At 42.3% G+C, this 19,241-nt stretch overlaps 1 protein-coding gene across 2 annotated transcripts in view; it reads left to right on the plus strand.

Moving 5' to 3' along the window:
- Positions 1–18,348, plus strand: part of KERA (keratocan) — a 78,694-nt gene extending 60,346 nt beyond the window's left edge. For both annotated transcript variants that reach the window (XM_069764371.1, XM_069764370.1), the window contains exon 3: positions 17,586–18,348. In XM_069764371.1, the coding sequence (XP_069620472.1) occupies positions 17,586–17,755 (170 nt within the window). In that variant the 3' untranslated portion in view covers positions 17,756–18,348. The remainder of the gene's footprint in view (positions 1–17,585) is intronic.
- Positions 18,349–19,241: the final 893 nt, after the last annotated feature.

Below are 19,241 nucleotides of genomic sequence, written 5' to 3' on the forward strand. Positions count from 1 at the left end.
CCCTCCTTCCCAGAGCCATAACTTTTTTATTTTTCCGTCAATTTGGCCATGTGAGGGCTTATTTTTTGCGGGATGAGTTGTACTTTTGAACGACATCATTGGTTTTAGCATGTTGTGTACTAGAAAACAGGAAAAAAATTCCAAGTGCGGTGAAATTGCAAAAAAAGTGCAATCCCACACTTGTTTTTTGTTTGGCTTTTTTGCTAGGTTCACTAAATGCTAAAAATGACCTGCCATTATGATTCTCCAGGTCAGTACGAGTTCATAGACACCTAACATGACTAGGTTATTTTTTATCTAAGTGGTGAAATATATCCGATACTCGTAGCGTCTTCATTTTTCGTGATCTGGGGTCGGTTGAGGGCTTATTTTTTGCGTGCCGAGATGACGTTTTTAATGATAGCATTAACGTTCTTTTGATCGCCCGTTATTGCATTTTAATGCAATGTCGCGGCGACCAAAAAAACGTAATTCTGGCGTTTCGAATTTTTTTCCCGCTACGCTGTTTAGCGATCAGGTTAATACTTTTTTTAATTGATAGATTGGGCGATTCTGAGCGCGGCGATACCAAATATGCGTAGATTTGATATTTTTTTAATTGATTTATTTTGATTGGGGCGAAAGGGGGGTGATTTAAACTTTTATGTTTTTTTTATTTTTTTCACATTTTTTTAAACTTTTTTTTTAACTTTTGCCATGCTTCAATAGCCTCCATGGGAGGCTAGAAGCAGGCACAACGCGATCGGCTCTGCTACATAGCAGCGATCTGCTGATCGCTGCTATGTAGCAGAAATGGAGGTGTGCTGTGAGCGCCGACCACAGGGTGGCGCTCACAGCCACCGGTCATCAGTAACCATAGAGGTCTCAAGGACCTCTATGGTTACAATATACAAGCATCGCCGACCCCCGATCATGTGACGGGGGTCGGCGATGACGTCATTTCCGGCCGCCCGGCTGGAAGCGGTAGTTAAATGCTGCTGTCTGCGTTTGACAGCGGCATTTAACTAGTTAATAGGTGCGGGCAGATCGCGATTCTGCCCGCGCCTATTACGGGCACATGTCAGCTGTTCAAAACAGCTGACATGTCCCGGCTTTGATGCGGGCTCACCGCGGAGCCCTGCATCAAAGCAGGGGAGCCGGCATCGGATGGTATAGTACGTCCGATGCCGGTAAGGGGTTAAAGTTTGCTTTGACATTAAAATCTAAGAATTTTATTATAAGCTGACGAGGTCTTGACCCTCGGCTGCCAGGATAAGATTGTAAGATCGTAGATCAAGTCTCGCCCTGTGTGCTCTTTCAACTCTGCAGCTATGGTTGAGGCCCAATGAAAGGGGTAGCTCTCTCTCACAAAGTCAATGTAATTCTGAGGTAGAGACCGATTATATTTGCCCTACTAATCTCAAATTACTGCGTCTAGTTCTGTTCTCTAGATACTCCACCTTTTTGCTGAGGCAGTTAAATTCTGCAGAGAGTTCTTTAAGGCAAGTTGATATTTGTCCATTTTCATCTTCTAAATGCAGAACCCATTGTTGCAGCTCATAAATTCTATCTCCGTGGCATCTTAATTCACCCTGTAAATGGTTAAAGCAGGTTTGAATAGCCTGTTTCAGAATCCTCTAAATATCAGAAGCAATTCTGCTTGCTACTTCAGCAGCCATCTTTTTATAGTCCAGCAGGACAGAGTATAACTCCGTTGATTAAGCATCCTTGATGTACTCCCTGTTAGGAGAGGGTAAAACTGTTTGTGTTGCTGAGGTGTAAGGGGTTACAAAGACTGAAAAGACTATCACCCTTCTCTTTGTTAAATGTTCTTACTGTATATGTTTTACTACTAAATGCTGCTATGTATATTGGAATTATCTACCTTATTGCTGTGATGGAAACAAGAACACATGGGCTACTTGCACAGTGAACAAGTCTGTATGATCATGTTCACACACCACCAAGAAACCTGAAGACACAAAAGAGAATAGTAAAACCAAAAACACTCAGTTTGAAAAAATGTTGCAGTAATCCGCAAGTGCTAGTAAAAGATGTAAAAAACAGGGTATTTGGTTGATACGTTTTTTGCAAAAAATGTATACTAAGCTGCTCTACCAATCTTCACGGTATACCCTTATCAGAGCAGTCCTAACTAATGTATGCAATCCCTATCTGATGTATTTAAAAACCTGATCATCTGTATATAACCTGTGTGAACAGGGTTCAGAGAGGAAAAATCCATGTGTGCATACAGGGTAGAACAGCTTTTGTGCAGCTAGCCCAAGAGGAGTGGGCCTCTTGGGCTATCTGCACAAAAGCTGTTCTACCCTGTATGCACACATGGATTTTTCCTCTCTGAACCCTGTTCACACAGGTTATATACAGATGATCAGGTTTTTAAATACATCAGATAGGGATTGCATACATTAGTTAGGACTGCTCTGATAAGGGTATACCGTGAAGATTGGTAGAGCAGCTTAGTATACATTTTTTGCAAAAAACGTATCAACCAAATACCCTGTTTTTTACATCTTTTACTAGCACTTGCGGATTACTGCAACATTTTTTCAAACTGAGTGTTTTTGGTTTTACTATTCTCTTTTGTGTCTTCAGGTTTCTTGGTGGTGTGTGAACATGATCATACAGACTTGTTCACTGTGCAAGTAGCCCATGTGTTCCTGTTTCCATAATTGTTCTCTTGTGTCTACAAGACTGGGGAGTTCCACCACTCCTCTTGGGCTATCTGCACAAAAGCTGTTCTACCCTGTATGCACACATGGATTTTTCCTCTCTGAACCCTGTTCACACAGGTTATATACAGATGATCAGGTTTTTAAATACATCAGATAGGGATTGCATACATTAGTTAGGACTGCTCTGATAAGGGTATACCGTGAAGATTGGTAGAGCAGCTTAGTATACATTTTTTGCAAAAAACGTATCAACCAAATACCCTGTTTTTTACATCTTTTACTAGCACTTGCGGATTACTGCAACATTTTTTCAAACTGAGTGTTTTTGGTTTTACTATTCTCTTTTGTGTCTTCAGGTTTCTTGGTGGTGTGTGAACATGATCATACAGACTTGTTCACTGTGCAAGTAGCCCATGTGTTCCTGTTTCCATAATTGTTCTCTTGTGTCTACAAGACTGGAGAGTTCCACCACTCCTCTTGGGCTATCTGCACAAAAGCTGTTCTACCCTGTATGCACACATGGATTTTTCCTCTCTGAACCCTGTTCACACAGGTTATATACAGATGATCAGGTTTTTAAATACATCAGATAGGGATTGCATACATTAGTTAGGACTGCTCTGATAAGGGTATACCGTGAAGATTGGTAGAGCAGCTTAGTATACATTTTTTGCAAAAAACGTATCAACCAAATACCCTGTTTTTTACATCTTTTACTAGCACTTGCGGATTACTGCAACATTTTTTCAAACTGAGTGTTTTTGGTTTTACTATTCTCTTTTGTGTCTTCAGGTTTCTTGGTGGTGTGTGAACATGATCATACAGACTTGTTCACTGTGCAAGTAGCCCATGTGTTCCTGTTTCCATAATTGTTCTCTTGTGTCTACAAGACTGGGGAGTTCCACCACTCCTCTTGGGCTATCTGCACAAAAGCTGTTCTACCCTGTATGCACACATGGATTTTTCCTCTCTGAACCCTGTTCACACAGGTTATATACAGATGATCAGGTTTTTAAATACATCAGATAGGGATTGCATACATTAGTTAGGACTGCTCTGATAAGGGTATACCGTGAAGATTGGTAGAGCAGCTTAGTATACATTTTTTGCAAAAAACGTATCAACCAAATACCCTGTTTTTTACATCTTTTACTAGCACTTGCGGATTACTGCAACATTTTTTCAAACTGAGTGTTTTTGGTTTTACTATTCTCTTTTGTGTCTTCAGGTTTCTTGGTGGTGTGTGAACATGATCATACAGACTTGTTCACTGTGCAAGTAGCCCATGTGTTCCTGTTTCCATAATTGTTCTCTTGTGTCTACAAGACTGGAGAGTTCCACCACTCCTCTTGGGCTATCTGCACAAAAGCTGTTCTACCCTGTATGCACACATGGATTTTTCCTCTCTGAACCCTGTTCACACAGGTTATATACAGATGATCAGGTTTTTAAATACATCAGATAGGGATTGCATACATTAGTTAGGACTGCTCTGATAAGGGTATACCGTGAAGATTGGTAGAGCAGCTTAGTATACATTTTTTGCAAAAAACGTATCAACCAAATACCCTGTTTTTTACATCTTTTACTAGCACTTGCGGATTACTGCAACATTTTTTCAAACTGAGTGTTTTTGGTTTTACTATTCTCTTTTGTGTCTTCAGGTTTCTTGGTGGTGTGTGAACATGATCATACAGACTTGTTCACTGTGCAAGTAGCCCATGTGTTCCTGTTTCCATAATTGTTCTCTTGTGTCTACAAGACTGGGGAGTTCCACCACTCCTCTTGGGCTATCTGCACAAAAGCTGTTCTACCCTGTATGCACACATGGATTTTTCCTCTCTGAACCCTGTTCACACAGGTTATATACAGATGATCAGGTTTTTAAATACATCAGATAGGGATTGCATACATTAGTTAGGACTGCTCTGATAAGGGTATACCGTGAAGATTGGTAGAGCAGCTTAGTATACATTTTTTGGAAAAAACGTATCAACCAAATACCCTGTTTTTTACATCTTTTACTAGCACTTGCGGATTACTGCAACATTTTTTCAAACTGAGTGTTTTTGGTTTTACTATTCTCTTTTGTGTCTTCAGGTTTCTTGGTGGTGTGTGAACATGATCATACAGACTTGTTCACTGTGCAAGTAGCCCATGTGTTCCTGTTTCCATAATTGTTCTCTTGTGTCTACAAGACTGGGGAGTTCCACCACTCCTCTTGGGCTATCTGCACAAAAGCTGTTCTACCCTGTATGCACACATGGATTTTTCCTCTCTGAACCCTGTTCACACAGGTTATATACAGATGATCAGGTTTTTAAATACATCAGATAGGGATTGCATACATTAGTTAGGACTGCTCTGATAAGGGTATACCGTGAAGATTGGTAGAGCAGCTTAGTATACATTTTTTGCAAAAAACGTATCAACCAAATACTCTGTTTTTTACATCTTTTACTAGCACTTGCGGATTACTGCAACATTTTTTCAAACTGAGTGTTTTTGGTTTTACTATTCTCTTTTGTGTCTTCAGGTTTCTTGGTGGTGTGTGAACATGATCATACAGACTTGTTCACTGTGCAAGTAGCCCATGTGTTCCTGTTTCCATAATTGTTCTCTTGTGTCTACAAGACTGGGGAGTTCCACCACTCCTCTTGGGCTATCTGCACAAAAGCTGTTCTACCCTGTATGCACACATGGATTTTTCCTCTCTGAACCCTGTTCACACAGGTTATATACAGATGATCAGGTTTTTAAATACATCAGATAGGGATTGCATACATTAGTTAGGACTGCTCTGATAAGGGTATACCGTGAAGATTGGTAGAGCAGCTTAGTATACATTTTTTGCAAAAAACGTATCAACCAAATACCCTGTTTTTTACATCTTTTACTAGCACTTGCGGATTACTGCAACATTTTTTCAAACTGAGTGTTTTTGGTTTTACTATTCTCTTTTGTGTCTTCTTATTGCTGTGATACACAGTATATATTGTGAACAAGGAAAGTGCAGTATGTTGATTAGGACACTAGATGGAGATACCTAGTACAGTAGCTTCAATAGGAAGAGTAATAGTTAACATAGGAGGGGCAAGCTGGGATAAGATAGGAGTACTTCCTTGTTAGAGTTAGTGTGGCCAGGGAGCTAAGGCAGTTCAGAGGGGCTAGAGAGCCCGTACAGCTCGGTTGGGCCCTAGGGTCCTTAACGTTATAAGCTTGGACCCAGCCATCCAGGGCCCAATGGGCCAGAAGTACAGCCTTAGCAACAGTGTGAAAGCAGTGGTGGAACAGAGGCTACAATGGAGGTCATAACAGTACAGGGATGCAGGTGACTCTATAATGTGGCAGCTTACTGCATGGGTAGATGCCCTCTGATCTGGACGAAACGGACAAGGGAACTCCTGAGTGTGGTGGGTCTGAACAGGGAGGACGCTGTGTTACCGCAAGAGGCGGTAGGACCCGGGCACATACTGAAGGCCATAGAAAGAAGTGCATGGAAAGTGGAGAATATGAACTATATGGAACCCTATGCTGATGTTGTATCTAATGAGGATGTGCTGCAAAGAGAAAAAAGTAAAGTTCTACATTTAAAGTCACAACTGGATTGTGTCTCTCTTTGCAAATGTATGGAGAAGGCCCACTACAACTCAAAGGAGATCCAGAAGGTGCGGAGGACAGAAAGTCAAGTACTCTGACAAAGAGACATTGTTTTCATGTGATGGGAGACCAGGGTGTGTGTAAACAGATATACTCAGCCACGACTACAGCCCTGGCCCTCTCTCACATAGGCACACACTGGGGTTGGCACCATATTGCCTTTCCCCTTGTATTCATTCCTGCCAGCCATTTGGCATCTTGTTGTTTTCTTCTACGCACTACGTAGCACGTACCGGTCCATACAGGGGTAGAGCAGATGTGCTGAGATTTTCACCCCTTCATAGACTGGTCTGAGTCATTTTTTGGCACTTATGTCAAAAACCTGCTCTGTGTGTTACAAATGTTATCAGCTTCTGAGGGGGAATCATGGAAACATGATCTGCGGGTTTTAATTGTTATCAGCTTCTGTGGGGGAAATGTGGAAATATTCTCTGTGGGTGAAATTTGTTATCAGTTTCTGTGGGAAACATCTGAAAACATGCTCTGTGGGTGAAATTTGTTACCAGCTTCTGTGGGGCAAATGTGGAAACATTCTGTGGGTGAAACTTGTTATCAAATTCTATGGGGAACATGTGAAAACATGCTCTGTGGAGTTAAATTTATCAGCTTCTGCGGGGGGGGGGGGGAAAATGTGGAAACATGCTCTTTGGTTATCTGAGCGTGAAATTTGTAATCAGCTTCTCAGTGAGAAATGTGAAAACATGCTGTGTGAGTTAAGTTTGTTATCAGCTTCTGTATGGGAAATGTTAAAACATGCTCCTTGGTTGAAATTTGTTATCAACTTTTGTGGGGGAAATGTAAAAACATGCTCTGTTGGTGAAATTTGTTAACTTCTGAGAACGAAATGTGGAAACATGCTCTAAGGGTGAAATTTGTTATCAGTTCTGTAGGCGGAATGTGGAAACATGCTGTGGATTTAATTTGTTATTAGTGATGAACGAATATACTCGTTACTCCAGATTTCCCGAGTACGTTTGGGTGTCTTCCGAGTATATCTTAGTGCTCGGAGATTTAGTTTTCTTCGCCGCAGCAGAATGATTTACATCTGTTAGCCAGCTTAATTACCTGTGGGGATTCGCTAGCAACCAGGCCACCCCCACATGTACTTATGCTGGCTAACAGATGTAAATCATTCAGCTGCGGCGAAGAAAACTAAATCTCCGAGCAGTAAAAAATACTCGGAGGACACCTGAGCGTGCTCGGGAAATCTCGAGTATCGAGTATATTCGCTCATCACTGTTATCAATTTCTATGGGAGAAATATGACAACATGCTCTGTGGGTGAAATTTGTTATCAGTTTCTGCAGCAACCCAGGGTCCTGGTCGTTGCAGTAATGTCATTCTTCCACCAGGGGGAGTGATGTTACATCTGAAGGCAATAAAGGAGATCTCTTTACCAGGTAAACACAATTCATGCAGCATGTTCACACTCCAGACCAGAGAGGGGAGCTCTAAGCCGGTTTTAGGTGAACTCCCCTATAAAACATCCTGATCTGGAGGGAAAAGGGGTTTAGAGTTCAGTTCCTGTCAGGAGGACAGAGGGAGAGGATGGAGTCCTGGAGCCTGAAGTGCTGCAGCTCCTGGAAGAAAACAATAAGTGCAGAGAGTGGGCAGGAAAGCAGAGCACAGGAGAGGAATATCAGAGGGAAACAAGCCAGGATGTTGTGAATTCAACTTTTTGGCTCCCTCCGGTGGTTGTAGAGGGTAATGCAGTTGTGCCTGGACTGCAGGAGTGGACAGGTGTATCTACTAATTGCAAAACTGACTGGGGTATATAGCTTTGCTGGATCCTTTAGTCAGTTCCAGTTGTCCATTGTTCTTGAAGGATTCACTTCCCTGCTGGTCTCTCCAGTTTGCTGTGTTTTTCTACAAAGATAAGTCCTGGCTTTGTTTTTGCTGTCCACCTGCAGTGGACCTTATAGTTCTTGCATTTTCATGTTTTTGTCTTGTCCAGCTTGGTCTGTGAAGGATTTTTTGCAGCCTAGCTATTTCTCTGGAGATGCAGATATACCCCCCATGTCTTTAGTCAGATGTGGTGATCCGTATTTTCTGCGGTGGATATTTTCTAGTGTTTTTATACTGACCGCATAGTACTCTGTTCTATTCTTTCTTTTTAGCTAGTATGGCCTCCTATGCTAAAATCTGATTTCATATCTGCGTATGTTATTTCCCTCTCCTCTCACAGTCAATATTTGTCGGAGGCTATCTATCCTTTGGGGATTTTCTCTGAGGCAAGATAGGTTTCCTGTTTCTGTCTTTAGGGGTAGTTAGATCTTATGTTGTGCCGAGGGGTCTAGGGAGTGTTAGGTACCCCCCACGGCTACTTCTAGTTGCGCTGCTAGGTTCAGGGTTTGCGGTCAGTACAGGGACCACCTTCTCCAGAGTACGTCTCATGCTGCTCCAAGGCCACCAGATCATAACAGTACAACTGGCCAACAATGAGTTAATTGCATCACAGAAGAAGGGTGGAAAGATTTTGAGCCATTTTTTTTTTCCCTTAGCCTGTTTGGTCTATTCCTCCCTCTTTACCTCTGGGTGGCTACGGAGTCTAGTATTAACATGAATGTTCAGGAGTAAGTTTCTCGGGTGGATCAGCTTGCTGCTAGGGTACAGGGTATTTCGGATTTCATTGTTCAGACTCCTGCCTTAGAACCTAAGATTCCCACTCCTGATTTATTCTTTGGTGACAGATCCAAATTTTTGAGTTTCAAAAATAACTGTAAACTGTTTTTTGCATTAAGACCCCGGTCTTCTGGTGATCCTATTCAGCAGGTTAAAATCATCATATCTCTGCTGCGTGGAGACCCACAGGATTGGGCATTTTCCCTGGAATCTGGCAATCCTGCTTTGCTTAATGTTGATTCGTTCTTTCATGCATTGGGGTTGTTGTATGATGAGCCTAATTCTGTGGATCAGGCGGAGAAAATCTTGTTTGCTCTGTGTCAAGGTCAAGAAGCGGCAGAATTGTATTGCCAGAAATTTAGAAAATGGTCTGTACTGACTAAATGGAATGAGGATGCCTTGGCGGCAATTTTCAGAAAGGGTCTTTCTGAATCCGTTAAAGATGTTATGGTGGGGTTCCCCACGCCTGCTGGTCTGAGTGATTCTATGTCTCTGGCCATTCAGATTGATCGGCGCTTGTGCGAGCGCAGAATTGTGCACACTGTGACGTTGTCCTCTGAGCGGAGCCCTGAGCCTATGCAGTGTGATGGGATTTTGTCTAGAGCTGAACGTCAAACATTCAGGCGTCAGAATAGGTTGTGTTTTTACTGCGGCGATTCTGCTCATGTTGTTTCTGATTGCCCTAAGCGTACTAAGAGAATCGCTAGTTCTGTTGCCATCAGTACTATACATCCTAAATTTCTGTTATCTGTGACCTTGATCTGCTCATTATCATCATTTTCTGTCATGGCATTTGTGGATTCAGGCGCCGCTCTGAACTTAATGGACTTAGAATTTGCCAGACGTTGTGGTTTTCCCTTGCAGCCTTTGCAGAACCCTATTCCTTTGAGGGGCATTGATGCTACACCGTTGGCTAAAAATAAACCTCAGTTTTGGACACAGCTGACCATGCAAATGGCGCCAGCCCATCAGGAAGATTGTCGTTTTCTGGTGTTGCATAATTTGCATGATGATATTGTGCTGGGTTTTCCATGGTTGAAGCTACATAATCCGGTGTTAGATTGGAAATCCATGTCTGTGACTAGTTGGGGTTGTCAGGGGGTTCATGATCAGGTTCCTTTGATGTCAATCTCCTCTTCCCCCTCTTCTGAAGTTCCTGAGTTTTTGTCTGACTTCCAGGATGTATTCGATGAGCCCAAATCCAGTTCCCTTCCACCGCATAGGGACTGTGATTGTGCTATTGATTTGATTCCAGGTTGTAAGTTCCCTAAGGGCTGACTTTTCAACCTGTCTGTGCCTGAACATACTACCATGCGGAGCTATATTAAGGAGCCTTTGGAGAAAGGGCATATTCGGCCATCTTCTTCACTGTTGGGAGCGGGGTTCTTTTTTGTTGCCAAGAAGGATGGCTCCTTGAGACCCTGTATTGATTATCGTCTCTTGAATAAGATCACGGTTACATTTCAATACCCCTTGCCTTTGCTTACTGATTTGTTTGCTAGGATTAACGGGTCTAGCTGGTTTACTAAGATTGACCTTCGAGGGGCATATAATCTTATTCGTATCAAGCAGGGTGACGAATGGAAAACTGCATTTAATACGCCCGAAGGCCATTTTGAATACCTTGTGATGCCATTCGGACTCTCTAATGCCCCATCTGTGTTCCAATCCTTCATGCATGATATCTTTCGGAGTTATCTTGATAAATTCATGGTTGTATATTTGGATGATATTTTGATTTTTTCCAATGATTGGGAGTCTCATGTGAAACAGGTCAGGATGGTATTTCAGATCCTCCATAATAATGCTTTGTTTGTGAAGGGGTCAAAGTGCCTCTTTGGAGTGCAGAAGGTTTCTTTTTTGGGTTTCATTTTTTCTCCCTCATCTATAGAAATGGATCCGGTTAGGGTTCAGGTCATTCATGATTGGATTCAGCCCACATCTGTGAAGAGCCTTCAGAAATTCTTGGGCTTTGCTAATTTTTATCGTCGTTTCATTGCCAACTTCTCCAGTTTGGTTAAACCTCTAACCGATTTGACCAAGAAAGGCGCTGATGTGACGAATTGGTCCTCCGCGGCTGTTTCTGCCTTTCAGGAGCTTAAACGCCGATTTACTTCTGCCCCTGTGTTGCGTCAGCCAGATGTTTCTCTTCCATTTCAGGTTGAGGTTGACGCGTCTGAGATTGGGGCAAGGGCCGTTTTGTCTCAGAGGAATTCTGATGGTTCCTTGATGAAACCGTGTGCCTTCTTTTCTCTTAAGTTTTCGCCTGCGGAACGCAATTATGATGTCGGCAATCGGGAGTTGTTGGCTATGAAGTGGGCATTTGAGGAGTGGCGACATTGGCTTGAGGGGGCCAAGCACCGTATTGTGGTCCTGACCGATCATAAGAATCTGATTTACCTCGAGTCTGCCAAACGGCTGAATCCTAGACAGGCTCGATGGTCCCTGTTTTTCTCCCATTTTGATTTTGTGGTCTCGTACATTCCTGGTACTAAGAATGTTAAGGCGGATGCCCTCTCTAGGAGTTTTTTTCCTGATTCCCCTGGGGTTCTTGAGCCGGTCGGCATTTTGAAGGAAGGGGTGATTCTTTCTGCCATCTCCCCTGATTTGCGACGGGTTTTTCAGGAATTTCAGGCTGAAAAGCCTGACCGCTGTCCTGTGGGGAAAATGTTTGTTCCTGATAGATGGACTAGTAAAGTGATATCTGAGGTTCATTGTTCTGTGTTAGCTGGCCATCCTGGGATTTTTGGTACCAGAGATTTGGTTGGTAGGTCCTTTTGGTGGCCTTCTTTGTCACGGGATGTGCGTTCTTTTGTGCAGTCCTGTGGGATTTGTGCGCGGGCTAAGCCTTGCTGTTCCCACGCTAGTGGGTTGCTTTTGCCATTGCCGGTCCCTGAGAGACCTTGGACGCATATTTCTATGGATTTTATTTCCGATCTTCCTGTTTCCCAAAGAATGTCGGTTATCTGGGTTGTCTGTGACCGATTTTCTAAGATGGTTCATTTGGTGCCTTTGCCTAAATTGCCTTCTTCTTCTGATTTGGTTCCATTGTTTTTTCAACATGTGGTACGTTTGCATGGTATTCCGGAGAATATTGTGTCCGATAGATGTTCCCAGTTTGTTTCTAGGTTTTGGCGGGCCTTTTGTGCCAAGCTGGGCATTGATTTGTCTTTTTCCTCTGCATTTCATCCTCAGACAAATGGCCAGACTGAGCGAACTAATCAGACCTTGGAGACCTATTTGAGATGCTTTGTGTCTGCTGATCAGGATGATTGGGTGGCTTTTTTGTCATTGGCCGAGTTTGCCCTTAATAATCGGGCTAGTTCAGCTACTTTGGATTCGCCTTTTTTTTGTAAGTTTGGTTTTCATCCTCGTTTTTCTTCTGGGCATGTTGAGCCTTCTGACCTTCCTGGTGTGGATTCTGTGGTCGACAGGTTGCGGCAGATTTGGGCTTATGTGGTGAACAATTTGGTGCTGTCTCAGGAGGAGGCTCAGCGTTTTGCTAACCGTCGTCAGTGTGTTGGTTCCCGGCTTCGGGTTGGCGATCTGGTTTGGTTATCTTCCTGTCATGTTCCTATGAAGGTTTCTTCCCCTAAGTTTAAGCCTCGATTTATTGGTCCTTATAGGATTTCTGAGATTATTAATCCAGTGTCCTTTCGCCTGGCGCTTCCGGCCTCTTTTGCTATTCATAATGTCTTCCATAGATCTTTGTTGCGGAAATATGTGGAGCCCGTTGTTCCCTCTGTTGATCCTCCGGCCCCTGTATTGGTCGATGGGGAGTTGGAATATATTGTTGAGAAGATTTTGGATTCCTGTTTTTTGAGGCAGAAGCTTCAGTACCTTGTCAAGTGGAAGGGTTATGGCCAGGAGGATAATTCTTGGGTTTCTGCATCTGATGTCCATGCCGTTGATTTGGTTCGTGCCTTTCATCGGGCTCATCCTGATCGGCCTGGGGGCTCTGGTGAGGGTTCGGTGACCCCTCATCAAGGGGGGGGGGTACTGTTGTGAATTCAGCTTTTGAGCTCCCTCCGGTGGTTGTAGAGGGTAATGCAGTTGTGCCTGGACTGCAGGAGTGGACAGGTGTATCTACTAATTGCAAAACTGACTGGGGTATATAGCTTTGCTGGATCCTTTAGTCAGTGCCAGTTGTCCATTGTTCTTGAAGGATTCACTTCCCTGCTGGTCTCTCCAGTTTGCTGTTTTTTTCTACAAAGATAAGTCCTGGCTTTGTTTTTGCTGTCCACCTGCAGTGGACCTTATAGTTCTTGCATTTTCATGTTTTTGTCTTGTCCAGCTTGGTCTGTGAAGGATTTTTTGCAGCCTAGCTATTTCTCTAGAGATGCAGATATACCCCCCATGTCTTTAGTCAGATGTGGTGATCCGTATTTTCTGCGGTGGATATTTTCTAGTGTTTTTATACTGACCGCATAGTACTCTGTTCTATTCTTTCTTTTTAGCTAGTATGGCCTCCTATGCTAAAATCTGATTTCATATTTGCGTATGTTATTTCCCTCTCCTCTCACAGTCAATATTTGTGTGGGGCTATCTATCCTTTGGGGATTTTCTCTGAGGCAAGATAGGTTTCCTGTTTCTGTCTTTAGGGGTAGTTAGATCTTAGGCTGTGCCGAGGGGTCTAGGGAGTGTTAGGTACCCCCCACGGCTACTTCTAGTTGCGCTGCTAGGTTCAGGGTTTGCGGTCAGTACAGGGACCACCTTCTCCAGAGTACATCTCATGCTGCTCCAAGGCCACCAGATCATAACACCAGGAGCACACTGCTTCCTTCTGAGGCACAGGAATCCGGTAGCCAGAATACCGAGGGAGTAAGGATCTCTATGCTTTACTTCAGAGACTGACAGGACAGATAATTCCACGTTACCTATCTGCACCTATACACAGGAGGCACGGTGGCAACTTGTGGGGGCTGGGGCATGCTAGAGTCCCTGTAAAAAGCCTCAGGCCATCAGTCATATGGGTTTGTCCTATCCCTCTGGGGGACAGAGAGGGACATAACATCTTCAATAGTTGTGAGGACCTTACCGAGAAGCTCAGCAAGAAGGGGCTACAACACTCAGGCGCTAGAGGAAGGCTACTGATTTCCACCTGGATAAGGGGACTCTGGATTTGCCTTCAGATCGGCTGGACTCTGCCTGCCCTGTGATCTGGTGCTCTGGACTGTGGATGCTGAAGCCTTCAGTAAAAAGGTAAAGAGACTGCAACCTTGTGTCCTTGATCTTCACTGCGCCTCACACCATCCACTATCTACATCTCTGGGAAGCCCTGGGAACATACTTCACCTGTGGGAAGGTATACCATCTAGCTGCCATAACATCACCCCGGCGGACCCCTAAGCAGCGTCGGTCACCCTGACCGAATACCACAGGTGGCATCACTAACTTTATCCCTTTAAAGACCTTTCCCCCATTTACTGTGGACCCCCTAGGGCCACTCACCGGGTCAGCCACCGTGACATCCCCCTTGAGAACCGAAGGGCCCGGCTCCGAGTACCCAACTGCCCTACTGGGGGCGATCCACTTCTGTAGGGGAAATGTGGAAATATGCTATTTGGTTAAACTTTGTTGTCAGCTTCTGTGAGTGAAATTCTCTATCAGCTTTTATGGAAACATGCTCTGTAAGGGAAATGTGGAAACATGCTCTGTGGGTGAAATTTGTAATCAGTTTTTGTGAGGGAAATGTGAAAACATGCTCTGTGGGTTAAGTTTGTTATCAGCTTCTGCATGGGAAATGTGAGAACATGCTCTTGGGTTGAAATTTGTGATCAGCTTCTGTGGGGGATATGTGGAAACATGCTCTGTGGTTTAAATTTGTTAGCTTCTGTGGGGGAAATGTGAAAACATGCTTTAAGCATTAAATTTGTTACCAGCCTCTGAGGGAGAAATGTGGAAACAAGCTCTATGGGTGAAATTCATTATGAACTTCTGTGGGGATACTGTGCCCAAAAGCCTCAATATACTCTGCAGCCATTTCTGAAAGCATAGTGTACCTAGAAAAAAAATTTGTATTGTACCTTTGTGGCCGGGCCTAATGCTCATTAAAGGATTTAACTACTCAATCTAATTACACAGCCTCTAAATTGTCATGGATGGCTATTTTGTCTCACTACAACAGTTCTTGACTTGTTGAGAAGTGGATAATTTGCTTGACTGCTGCCTTCCTTGGATATGGTACATGTTTATCAGGCTGCCTCACTGAAATATAACCCTGATTCTCTGTTACCCCTGTGTACCCTGAAACCTCACCTATGGGAGTACTGTGGCAAATGTTGCTGTGTGTACTCTGTAATTCTGTCTGTGGGGGTACTGTGTCACATTGTCTGGGTGTGAAACTTTCAACCAGCTTCTCTGGGGAAAATGTGAAAATATGCTCTGTGGGTGGAATTTGTTATCAGCTTTTGTGAAGGAAATGTGGAAACATGCTCTGTGGGTGAAATTTTAAACTAGACTGCAGGCAGCAAGCCTCTCGGCGGACCGCCAGCTCCATTCAAGTTTATACTACCAGCTTTTCATCAGCGGCATTTGTAACATAGGCTACTGCAGCTGACATTTTGGAGATATGGGAGTACTGTGCCCCATTTTCTGTGGGTAAAATCTGTAAGCTCCTTCTGTAGGGGTACTATACCCCATGCTCTGTGGGTGAAATTGTTAACTGGCATGATGGTAGCAAACTTCAGGGTCTGAGAAGGCACTGTTAAAATTTTTATATTACACATTTACTTTCTATTTTATCATGATTGCTATAAACCCCTTAAAAGGGAATCTGTCACCCCCTGGGATGTATATGACCTGTTAATATGGGCATACAGGTGATAGAAGTGTTAAACTAGTCCTACTGGTATGCCTTACATTAGTGGTCTTGTTGTTGAGAAATCTTATTTTCTTTCTTTATGCCAATGATTTCTTCCAGGCCCTGGGGTGTATGGGGCCTGGAAGAAATCCCTGCCTCCTGTCTTCATTTTAATATTACCTCCGTTCCATGCATGTCTGTTGTGGTACCGGTATCCTGCCCCTGCACCCTGCACTCTCTCCACAAACCAAGAGTTTTGTCCCTTCTGTGGGCAATGTATTCAGGGATTTTCAGGCGCCAGCAAGTCACTGTTACCTCTGGGGTGTGCGATGGTAAGGTGCTCTCCCCAGTTCCTGCCTACATAGTCATCGCTAGGAACCATGTGTATATAGTGTTGACTATGCAGGGAGGAAGTGGGGAGAGCACCTTATCATCACGTACGCCGGAGGTTACTGGAGCGGAAGTCACCAGCACCTGCGCCTCAAGAAATAAAATAAGATTTCTTAACAAGACCGCTAATGTGAGGCATACAGGTTGGACTAGTTTAACATTTCTATCACATGTATGCTCATAAGAAAAGGTTATATATGTCCCAGGGAGTGACAGATTCCCTTTTAGTAATTTGTTTGCAGGGCAATTGTCCTGTTCATATCTTCCTTTGCAGCCCTCTAGCCCTTACTCTGACCATTATACACAATTTAAACAGCACTGAAGTTTGGGTCCTCATTGACATATATATGGTTTGGTGTCCAGGATCAAGTTCAGGTCCCAAACTGGACTTTTTAAAAAGTCCGGCTGAAGCGATCTCAAACATCCAGGGGTTTACTTATAACTCATTTAGAGTTGTCTGGCTACCATTAAAAGCTACCCCTTAACATTTATATAGCAAAATAAATGATGCATTTCAAAATGAAATCTTGTTCTGCAAAGGCATGCCCTGATATGTATGTGTCAATGGATTTTTTTTTTTTAAGTGATAGCTCCATGAAAAATAGGAGGAAAAAATGAAAACATAAAAATAAGAACTGGCTGCATACTTAAGGGAATCTGTCACCTCATTTTTTGCATATAAGCTGCGGCCACCACCATTAGGGGATTATCTGCAGCATTCTATAATGCTGTAGATAAGCCCCCGATGTAACCTGAAAGATAAGAAAAACAAGTTAGATTATACTCACCCAGGGGTGGTCCGGGTCCGAGGGGCGTCACAGGTCTGGGTCAGGCGCCTCCCCTCTTCATACGATGTCGTCATCCTCCTTTGTTAGTGTCGTGATGCCCATCGGACCCGAACCGCATCGGACCGCCCCTGGGTGAGTATAATCTAACTTGTCTTTCTCATCTTTCAGGTTACATAGGGGGCTTATCTACAGCATTACAGAATGCTGTAGATAAGCCCCTAATGGTGGTGGCTGCAGATTATATGCGAAAAATGAGATGACAGATTCCCTTTAATATTGCCAGGAGTTGACATGTCTACTGTACTGTACTCTACTAAATGATTGAATATTGACAATTTATATTATAATCATTATAATGAGAATCATTCAAAATAGTTTTTGCATGTCATTTTTGTTAATATTTTGTACATTTTAATATATTTAATCTACTAATGAAGACATTGCACTTTTGCATAATATGTACTAAAAGACATCTGCTCTGGTATTTCTAATTCTATATGTATATTACAGAAATCATGGTAAAAGCACTATACAGATATATTTGTCAAAATATCGAAAACATAACATCTGAAACAAAAAACAGCGCATTCCTTAATTTATGATATTTAGGAAGAAAATGTATTAATTAAATTGTTTTTTATTTTTCAGACATAAGTGGAACTACAATTTGTCCTAATGTAGTCATGGAAGAAAATGACTCACATTTTCCACATGGACCTCGTCTTCGTTATTTACGTCTGGATGGAAACGAAGTTAAACCACCAATTCCATTAGATCTTATCATTTGCTTTAGACTTCTTCAGGCTATTGTTATTTAGGTATCTATTGTATGACTAAATTAAACTGATTGAGATTGACAAAATGAACGCAAGTCATTTTACATTCATAATCATCTTTCAAGGAATTTTTGTATTGATGTAATTGGATGGGATTAACATATTTTTGTAAACTAATGCCTCTGTTTGCAGAATAATCATATATTAGCACAGCTAAAGCAGCTGAGGGATCAATTTTCCTGGATCCAAAGGTTACAGGCTTTGGCAGATAATGCTACAAACTGGGGTGTTCCAAGAGTATAGCCCATATGATTTAATGTGTACTGTAAAGCATTATTTTAAACTATAGTAATGTTGGTATGGCTCAATCAATGTATTAGTGTGTTTTTACATTGGGTTCCTTATTGGAATCTTTAAAATATCAATGTACTAAATCTATTAATTAAATGTGGATGTTAGTTGCAAAGACATTTGACTGACTTGGTGTTTCACCATGATGTACATGGAAACCATGCACCAGGTTAACCTAATAATATGTAAATGTTTATGTACCTCTGCTTTCTGTTTTATTTGTGCAAATAGTGACAACTCTATTGTAAATCTGTAAAAATTAAAATTAAAGTAATCGAAAATAATTTGCTTATAAGTTCCTTTATGTTAATATTAAGATCTGCAATTCAAAAGCAAGCATCCAAAAATGTATACCACACCATAAAATAAAGAACACAGCGGCATACAAAGAAATTCCCATAAAAAATATAACAGGTTCAAGTGTCATAAAAGTGCATAACCACAGTTTTTTTTCTGTAAAGAATTACCCAAAATAATTTCTGAAATTAGAAAATGTGACAATTTGAAAGGTGGTTTAGAAGAATACAGATGATTATGAAAAAAGGAAGACATAGGTGTTAATGCTTGGAAGGACTATAGATAGAAGGTAAGTCAGTTCCAATATACTAAAAGCCATATAAATAAGCAAGAGAAGCTTTGGTATTCATTTCTTTGGATCGATGAGAGAAAATTGGAACTTTTTTTGGCCTATGTAACAGAGTTATGTCGGGAGAAGGAAGAATGAAGCTTATGCTGAAAAGACAACCTAACTACAAGGAAGCTTGACCGTGGCTCAATGATTCTCTGGGGATGTTTTACTGCAAACCAAACTATGTGTAGGACAAGAGGGATTCATTCAAGTATCAAAAAATCTTAGGAGAAATTGTCATGCCTTATGTAAGGAAGTTGAAGTTTGGGTGTCTTTTGAACTCCCAACAGGAAAAAATCACACCTCATTAAATCCATTAAGGTGTGATTTCAAAAGTCCTAGGAGATTCTGGTGTGACCATTACAGCCACTTGACTTGGATTCCATAGTAGGTATTTGGTAAGATTTGAAGAAGGTGGGTGTAGCATGTAAAAAGTTAGATTATTCCAGAACTGTAAGCTATTGTCCATTAGGAATGGGCTATGGCTACGTAGGAACAATACCATAAGCTTGTGTATATCTATGTAACACATTGGCATCAGATCATAAC

Source organism: Ranitomeya imitator, chromosome 4, assembly GCF_032444005.1.
Source record: "Ranitomeya imitator isolate aRanImi1 chromosome 4, aRanImi1.pri, whole genome shotgun sequence".
Classification (NCBI taxonomy): domain Eukaryota; kingdom Metazoa; phylum Chordata; class Amphibia; order Anura; family Dendrobatidae; genus Ranitomeya; species Ranitomeya imitator.